General features: G+C 26.7%; 1 protein-coding gene across 1 annotated transcript; it reads left to right on the forward strand.

Annotated features, from left to right (window-relative positions):
- The first annotated feature begins 5,458 nt into the window (after nucleotides 1-5,458).
- Nucleotides 5,459-10,027, forward strand: LOC129970762 (uncharacterized). The gene is made up of 3 exons (XM_056084486.1): nucleotides 5,459-5,778; nucleotides 7,360-7,472; nucleotides 9,733-10,027. Exons 1-3 carry the CDS (start codon nucleotides 5,608-5,610, stop codon nucleotides 9,842-9,844), a joined length of 396 nt encoding a protein of 131 aa, XP_055940461.1. The 5' UTR covers nucleotides 5,459-5,607; the 3' UTR covers nucleotides 9,845-10,027.
- The last annotated feature ends 212 nt before the right edge of the window (nucleotides 10,028-10,239 follow it).

The following is a 10,239-nucleotide window of genomic DNA, read 5'->3' on the forward strand; positions in this document are numbered from 1 at the left end:
GCTAGTAATTAATATTTTATATAATGTTTAATATTGATAGAAAATGATTAAGTGAATATCAATTTATATACAATTGATATATATCAGTTCATTTCCTTTTTAAATAATTCAACTAAATTTTTCATTTTTTAGATTTTCTTTTTAAGTTTCTTTAATGAACCTTAAAATGAAACCTAAGGAGCATACTCAAGCACCAATGCCCTAATAAAAACATCAAGGGAGTGTATGTTACTTCAGAGAGAAAGATAATTTTATTTCTTATTCAATAAATCTCAGTACATTTTTGATTCTGTCCAAAAAATGCGATGCATTTCAAATTAGATTATTCTTGGTTAACTTCCCTTCTATAAATAAATTTCATTAGTTTAAATTAGAAGTTTTATAGATATTTGAATACTTTAATGCAAAAAGCGTGAAGTAAATGTTCAAAAATTAATATTTAATACGACGATTTTTTTAAAAGCATTTATGAATGCTTGTATTGAAAATAATTTTTATCTGTTAACGCTTCATCTTATTAATTCTGAAACAAACAAAATTTGTTTTCGAAAGATATAACAAGATATGCACTCAAGTGCCATAGATGCAAAGACGTGCAGCGATGAGATTTCTTAAAAGAGCCATTGAATCTCTTTCAGTCCTTATAAATCAAGTATCTGTTTTTAATTAACTGTTTCTTAAAAAGACGGAGCTTCAGTTTTCGGAAGGATGGACGAAGCACGATCTGTCTTGTTTCAATTGTATGAACTCTTTGTGGAGAATTGTAAAGAAGTTATAATTATTTACCACGAATTATTGATTTTGTTCTATTTTGGAATGATGATGAAAATGTAGAAAGACGTGTCTGGTTGTAGTAACAAGTTATGCATCATGCATTCCTACCAGCTGAATAAGATATTCAGTTATTTGACAACTTTGTCTGTGATTTTTTCGTATATACATTTATACAAAAGTGTAATTTTCAAGTCCTGCTCTTGGAGAGGGGAGATGTAAACGCCCAAAATGTGAAGGTCGTTCATCACTGATTGATTTTACATAATGGAAAGACCTCAGCATTTTTTTAAATTCCGTTATTTCATGGAAAACATGCTTTGAAAAAATATAACTTATTCTTCGTAATTTTAAGAAAATAATATAACATTGATCTTTTGTCAGGATTTTTCTGTCCAAATCATGGATAGCCCAGCGTAGTGAATCGAATAGAAAAATGGAAAGCAAAAATATAGACTATGAGAAAATGCTCTCGCCTTATATTGTTTTAGAAAAGAATTTGTCGATATAGCATTTTGATTACCTTGTGGAATTTATCAGCCTGTAAATATATATATATATAATATGAATATTGTTACGGAACTTCCTCCACTAAATACGTAAAGTTAACAGGTTCGCTTGTAGTGGGTGTATGGAGACGCACAGTCAACAGGCCTAGGTAACAAGCGACGACTTTATTAACACGAAGTCACGGATACCCAGGCAACAAATACACAGCAGCACTTCTCGCAAACAGCACAACAATGATAAGCAGCTCGAAACACTCAGGCAGAGAGAACTCGTTGAACATTTGAACTCAAAACTATCTGTCAAGCATATCTCGGTTCCTATTGCCTCTATCTCCAAAATTCTGGAAGATTCCAGTGTCATTTATTTTGTCGCCAAGTTTTTCGCCAAGCCCTGGGATCACATCCAACAGAGTTGATCGTAAAACGGTCTTTCCACTGATTGAACTAGCCATGCTGGAAAGGAACATTACTGATTGGTAACAATATTATCACATGATTTGGATACTCCACGGTCTATCAATCCCAAATAAACTATATAGATTTATTTAATGATAATCCAGAAAGCCTTTATTTCTTGTAAGAAAAAATACTAAATTTATTGCAAATATGAGATATACGTTTTTTTTTTTTTCTACATAATTCGGAAAATATTCACAATCTAACAATATTCAATTTTCCCAAATATTGCAAAATTTTAAATGCAGTATTCCAAGACAATATTGATTTATTTAATGAAATCAATGTCGTCATTGAATTTTGCTTTCCAAGATCACATTATTAGAATTATTCAATGTTTGCTTTAAAAAAGGTTTTCCTAAAATTGTATCGAAAATTTGCTACTTTTTTACATAATAATTATTTTGACTATAACGGTTGCAGTGGCATCTGTCGAAAAATCTTTAGCAATGATTAAAAAATGATTTTAAAAAAATTACTTGAGCTCCATCATTATTCAAGAACGATTTACCTCCATAGACATTTTATTTTGATGTATGAATTAGAGAAAAAATCAAATTATGATGATATTCCACATTTTCTATAAAATGTATTAGAAAACGGAACAAAAATCATATAATCTAATAATTCGCACCTCAAATTGTACCTTATAAGTTCATGAAGCAATCACTTCTATTTTTATTCTTTAATGATTATTCTATTGTCCATTCTAACTCTGTCTACGTTATAATTTGGAATCTTTTTAATATGATGAGTTGATTATTCTACGAATGCATACATTGTTTAAAAAAATAGACACAAATAAAATAATTAAAGTTATATTCTAGCCTTATTAAAGAATTTTGGCAAATATTTGAGGATAACTGGTGGGCAATTGGCTAGTTTCAATTTACCAATTATATGTATATACTAATAAACTAAGAATTGTCACCACTGTAAAAAAAATCTAAAAATAACACCCAAAAAAGCTTCTAAATTTGAAAAATAAGCAAATAAATAAATTATTGCAAAATAAACAAGCTTGAAATTCTTAAAATTAAATCTGAACTCATCATTACGTAAATTTCTATAAGTATCTTAATTACAGAAAATCAGAAATAAAGTTATGTATTAAAAAAATCAGAAATAAAGTTATGCATTTAAGGACAATAAATTTTTAATAATGTGTTCACTTTTATTTCTGTGCAGTATATTAATTTTCTAAGTAATCACTTCATGCTTATATCATATTAGTTTAACTTCTGATGTATTATTTTTATTAGTGGAAATGCAGCGTATAATTTTGGAAAGGAACAATTTAATGATGATAAACCACCTACTGATGGCCGGCGTCCTTGAATAGGGGTAGCGCATCTTCCTCGTGATCTAGGCGTCCTGGTTCGGGCATGGTTGTTCTTCATCTGTGTTCTATCTCTGGGGTGTGTGAATGTGCACCCCTGTAAAAAGGGGTTGTGTAAGCAAATGTGTGAGTTTCATCTTCATATGAGCTAGAAGTCAGACTTCTGCCCTCGGGTGCTCAGTGGTCTTTACCCTCAGAAGCTATTGCACCCCTCTTTCCGTTGTAACGCGGACACGACGTCATCGTCATCACCACCTACTGATTACCGTTCCTCGTTCATCACACTATGCAGGGTGAGTTTGACCTAATATCTGCCAAATGAAAAATGATAGAAGAACTCATGTGGATCATAAAGCACTATGGCAAATATGTCTTATCTCTTACCTTTTGCAAATTATGGGGGATAAAGTGATTATGCTATCAATTGAGAAAGATCCTAATATAATAGGTTTCTAATACTCGCACAAATAAAATAAGATAAAGTAAGCACATATTTTGAAACAGGAAGACAAATTTTATAAGTTGACACTATTTTCATCATAATATCCGGATTTAAAACAAAACTCTCCGAAATTTTGGCGAAATGAAAAATCGAATTGTTGCCAAAATCTATAATATTGAATAGCGCAAATGTCGTTTTAGCAGTAATTTGTCAAACTTACCAATCAGCTTTCACATGAGCATACAATAAACCATAAGAGTATTCTATTTCAGGAGAAATTTAGCCTGTATAACTTTACCTGCATAATTTCACTGGTGTATCGAATAATTTTATAAAATTCTTAGTGTATAACTATGTATTATTACTTTCACTGGATTTTTTTTTTTTTTTGTTACAATTGAAACTGACAGGTCCAGATGAGGAAATATATGGTCTAAATTAATCAGACGGAAAGTCCATTTAATATTAAAGGACTATGAAAGAAGTGCCGTATTGTAGCTTTTCTTACATTTATTTAAATGTTGCATCTCTGCTAATAATAGGAACGATTATACGCGTGTTGGCGTTTGGACCTTAAGTTATTAAATTTTATAGAGATATACTTTGGAGAGCCAGAAGTGCACTCCGGAGCGAATGTTTTTATGTAATTTTAATTAAAAGTTTGACTAATTAAAAAGTATGCAAATTTTTAACGTTTTTGTTAGCTTCTTGACTTACACCGATATGTCTGATGTGCGCATGGAATTATTGAATTTTTAGTATTTAAATCTGCAATTATGGTACAGTCTTAAATAGCATATGCAAAAAAAATCACGTGAAAAAGCCTCAATATCTCATGTGCCCTTAATATTATAGATAAAGATATAAATAAGTATCCCAAACAGATTGCATCGTCTAATTAGGAGATTAGATAAATTCTCAAGTGAAAGACAAATAACTCCTGAAAGAAATCATAAAAGTGATTTTTACACATTTTAAAATTGAAAAGTTATATTTTTAATGATACCAATTTAAGCATGAAATTTCTTCTGAATTTTAGCAATTTTTCAGAGATATTTTTAAGCAGTATTTAAAATAATACTTTTCATTATCGCAACGAGATTTAAATCTTTCTCATTGTTTAATCAAATCTTTACTTATTTTTCTTCTTTTATTGAAAGTTAAATAAGGTTGAGTTACTGTTTAGTTTTTTCTTTACAATGTCGCTATAAATTTTTACTTTAAACTTTTATTTCGTACAATATTTTGTAGACATAAAAGTGATGTAGACATAAAAGTAGATTAACACTTATGATCTTATTATAGGATAGTAATATCTAATAAGATACTAAGAAATATACTCGATGTATTGAAAAATTATATACAAATAAATATATTCAAATAAAATGCGCTATTGTATTTAAATGTTGGAATCAACGGCGCATTTTAAATGAGAAATAAGAAAGATCATTTACACGATATACAAAGTGCTGTTAGATGTAAAAGGAATTGGACAATTATGTTTTATGAGAATGTGACATTAATTAATGTTTCACATTTAGGGAAATTCATGTACGCAGTAAATGGAATAGGTGCAAGGCTACTATTACTAAATGTCTTAGACGTTTTCACTGGAGCGACGAAAGGACTCATACAGTCTTCGAAGGTTTTATTTCCAAAGAAAAAAGCATCTGAAAAAGTTTTTATCAAAACAATTTTCGTGTGAGAAAATCAATTTTCATTATAATCTTCAGATATTACATAATATTTGGGAGAATAAAACGCAATAGCAATACATCTTATAATCATATTTGACAGAAAAATTCATGCACATGCCATAATTCTCTTATAAAAATCTAGTAATCATTTAAAATTTAAAGCAAAAACTTTATGTTAGCCATTATGTTTATTCAGTTGCTATTTTCGGTTTTTGTTCTCTTTAAATTGAAATGAAATGAAAGCCTCTGAAAATTCAAAACAAAACATCTGTTGACAGGATGGCGCTGTAATTTTAAGGGATGATTGCCTTTGCTTTGAAGTGTACTCAAAACTTTCCACTTCAATCAATCATTGCACTGTTCACTTTTTTCAAAGCCTGCTGATGTAAAAAAATGTTTTCGTTTGATTTCGAATCATGGAGTGACATTTTTCTGGAGCATTACTTAGTGAGTGTTCTAATTAGTGTGATTTTCGTGATTGCTACTCTTATTATATCTATGAAATATGGTCAAACCAAAAAGATAGATGAAAAAATGGTTTGTTCGGAAAACAATAATGCAGATGTAAGTATATATATTTCTCTGGAAGAAATTATGAATTTTAATAATTTCTATACTCTGAATTTGGGTTTCTCTTAAAATTTTTGCCACTCTAAATGATTTTTATAAATGCTTACTAAATATTAGTAATAATGTAAATATTACTTTTATGGTATTTAAAAATTCTATAAATATGTCACGTATAAAATTCGAAATTTTCATGAAATTTTATTTTTGTTTTTACTGAGTTAAAAGATAATTATTGAAAATTTAATTTGTAGGGACATAACAATTTATAAATTTGAATTGGTGCCTTAAAACTGTATATCTATTAAAATTAAAATTAAAAATTATTATTTACTTATTATTGATGTACATTGCGCTAAATGACCAGGTCGTGAATTCAATAAAAAAATGCTTCCCTATGTATATTTATATATATTTCTCTTTTAAGTCTGTGTGTTGTATGAGAGTTGAAATTTTGTATATTTTTACGTTATCTTTTTTTAAAAGTGAGAAGAAAAAAAGAAAAAAAATTGTGTCATATTAAAGATTGATTTAATTTTGATTTATATCCAGCTGAATATAATTTCTAGAGTTCTAGTAAATTTATCAAATAATTACAGATGTATTGTTTAAAAGTCAAATTATAAAATTTTTATAGTCTTAGATCAGATATTTCAATAATTCTCTGTAGAACGTTTTTTTCCCTTCTTTTTTATGATTGTCTTACTATTATTATATAAAGAAATTTTTCATAGTTTATTTGAAAGCTAACTTGCATTATATTATAATATGTTTAATGAAGAAAAATTGAGTTTCTAAAGCTTGAATATACACTAGGATTATTTTCAATGGGAATACATTTTTTACATAGTGTTTTACATACTATTTTTATTAGGAATTATTTTATGTAATTTATCATTATTTGTAGAAATTAATTTATTGAATTCTGTAGTTTATTTCACTATGCAAGTTTTGGAGGAGAGAGAAAGATAATTTTTTATATGTGAAATTGGGTAGTTCCTGCTAAAAGTAAAATATACCTAAAATGCTGATCTTTTTGTAAAAGCACAGTTTTCAACCGATCAAAAAAATAATTAAAAGTGGTAGAATTAAATAATTTAATACATCACTTACTAAACATGTTATTATAATGCTGCTAATAGAGGTCTTTTGAATAAACTATGAAAACTTTTAAATGCTGATCAGTTTTTTTGGAAATTTGATGCTGGAATTAACACGAGATAACCAAAAAGTTTTCTATAATTTATTTCAGTTGAATAGTAGATACAAGTATTGTTTAGTTAAATGCAAATCTAATATCTAATCAAAGTAAGTAATCTTGCAATAAAATACTTTTTATGAACTTTTACTTAATGTATCCAGGTTTGTAAAGATGGAATTTTGTAATAATTTTTTTACTTGCATCCTGATGCATTAGAATTTTGAAATTTTGCGAGTTGATATATTCTTAATGACAATGTGCTATTTTAATACTTTTAGAATTTAATTCTAAATTATTCAATTTAATTTCATTTTTATTTAAATTTATTATATTTATAATATTGAGTTATAAATGTGATATATATATGTATATTTTAGGAAAATTTAGTTAAATCCATTCCTGTAATACAGTTGAAAAAATCTCCTGCACTTTTGGCTGAAAAGATTATTCAAGAAAAAATGACAGATGAACAAAGAAACCATGAATATGAGTAAGTTTTTTAAGGATTTTTCTTTCTTTCAAATTCTTAAAAATAAACTATATCTAATAGATTATTTAATTGAACTATTTAATATTTAAAGTACTTGCAATATTAGTATTATCTTAAAACAAATGACAAATTTTGTTATTTATTGAACTTAAGTGATATTAGTAGTTACTGAATAATTTTAATATGGTTTATTTTCACATAATATCAGTAAAAGTATTGAAAAGTATATTTTATGGAATAATATATTAAAAGTATTTTATTTTGCATGAATATTACAATTATGTTGCATCTTAAAATCTATGATTTTAAAATTTTGAATAGGTATGTAAACTCTAACAAACTATTTTTTGAATGTTCAGATTTTAAATACAACATGCTCATTAATTTTTAATCTGTTGCTCTTCATTTCAAGTGTAATATATATTATGAAAGTAAACAATTTTTTATTTTGAAGGATTTCCAAGAAGCTAAATCAGGACTTATTATGTATATAATTTTTAATGAAATTCATTGCAAAGTAGTTACATTTTATTTGAAAATATATGTAAAATTATATACATATAATAATAGAGAGTAAAAATGTGATTTCTGTAAATTTATTTAATGAAATTATTTTAGTTAGGTTTTAGTATTGTTAAGTCAAATTACTCCTTTGTTCTTATTAAGTTACACAACATCTCCAGGCAGTTGCTGTTATGAACCAATAAATGGTACATATTAATGCATTAGTAGTGAAAAAAGAACAAGACCTCTTGGTTCTTAAGAACTTCTAAGACTTCATTTAAACATTGAAATTAGAATCTTCAAAATGATTTGTTATGCATATGAATAAAACATTAAAAAAGAATCTGGACCTGAACAAATTTCGCTATTCTTTTTTTTATATACTGTAACTAAATAGCTTTATAAAATGTAAGTACAGTATTGTTTATGAGTATGATGTTGTTAATAGAACAAGAGAGGCTGCTCCTTTAAGAAGGACTGTTTTATGGCACTTAAAATACATTTTACAAAATTATATTATAAAGGCCCTCCATTATAATTTTTATTTACTTTACTTTTAAAAGTTTTTTCAATATTATTTTAATTTATAAATTTTTTTTTTTAATTTGAAGTAATTTACTATTTAGATATAGTGTACAATATTCTAATCCTACTCAGATTGACAATGACAAAGCATAATTGCAAATAATTTACATCTCATTAAATATAATGTTACGATTTTATGAGATGTAAATAGGAATTTTAGTGGGTTTTTTTTATAAAAATATCTTGATTTTTATGTTTTTTGCATTTTTCCTTTTTTAGTTCATTCAAATTTTACATCTTTTGAAATTCATTCAACTTATTTCATGTGATGCTCCTTTAAAACCAATTTCTTATTAATAATTTATATTAGAACAGAAAATGTCATTTTTATATAATTGCTATTAGAATTTTTCCCACTGTTGAAATTTCTATGTATTTAATCTCTTACTTTAGTTTTACCTCATAATATATAATACAGAGTGGTCATGAGTTCTTTCCTGTACAGTAAATTTCAATGTGAATACCTTTGGTTGCACGAAGCAGGTCTAGTCATTGTTCTAGTTCCCACTTAGTTTTGTCCAATGTTCAAATGTCCTACTAGATACAGAATTTGTAACCCTAACTTTGTGTTTACAATATCTTCAGCTAGTGTTGCAAACATCTGTTCCTTTATGTAACCTCAAAATTTACATTGAAGAAAAATAGTGGATTTGAATTCATAGAACCAAAGATTATATTGAACATTTTACTTCGTTGACTCCATTTTGATAACAATCATATGTAAAATCATTATTTCGGCATTAGTTTGTGCTACTTGTTGGATTTAAATATAGAGAGAGGGGTGGAGAATGACTAATTTAGAGTAAAAGAGTTTACGATATATTCAATGACTTTTTTATAATAAATTTTTCAAAACAGCATATCTTATAAATCCTAACTGCAGCTTAATCACAGTAATACAATCTTTTAAACTTTATTCATTCACATTAAATCATGTTTCCCATTTTTTTTTTCCCATTTGAGAATTAATGAGTTATAGTTTGCCAAGTTTTTAAATGCTCAATATTAATTAATATTTGTTCTTTTCTTTTCGGATTCCATTAATAATGAATTGCTTGTCTTAACATTCTGTTACAAAGGTATCTGAATAAAAGAAACATAAATTATTAATGCTGATTTCTGCAAATTATTTAGATTTGATATAAAAATACATTTTGTTTGTTTGTTTTAGGGTGCAGCAAAAACAGCTGGCACAAATCTTTGAATTGATGCAAAAACAAAGTGATAAATTTGGGAATATAAGTTTATCAGAAGTAAGAGAGCAATTCAAGCTATACCAGTGACAAATGGATGCTTTTTAATGTAAATATTTATAGTATCGTAATATCTTTATGCCAAAGTTTTGTTTTGTATATTTATATTTATTTTTTACTATTGGTTTATGTATTATAGGCTTTATTATATTGTAGTTTACACAATTTTTTTATTACAAGAAGTCATTAATAAATAGTTCTATATGTTTTTAAGATTTTAGTTTTTTTCTTGAAGAAGCAAACAAAATTCTTAAATAAGAGAAATAAACATGTGTAAAATTTTAATAGATTAGAAATGGCGCAATATGTATTCCAATAAAAAGGTTTTTTTTAATTTTTTTTTTTTTATATTTTTCTATAGTTTTGAAGAACTTTGTAATTTCTTCATCATTGGTTTTAATAAGTATATGCTTTGTTTTAATGAT

This window comes from Argiope bruennichi, chromosome 1 (genome assembly GCF_947563725.1).
Source record: "Argiope bruennichi chromosome 1, qqArgBrue1.1, whole genome shotgun sequence".
Lineage (NCBI taxonomy): Eukaryota > Metazoa > Arthropoda > Arachnida > Araneae > Araneidae > Argiope > Argiope bruennichi.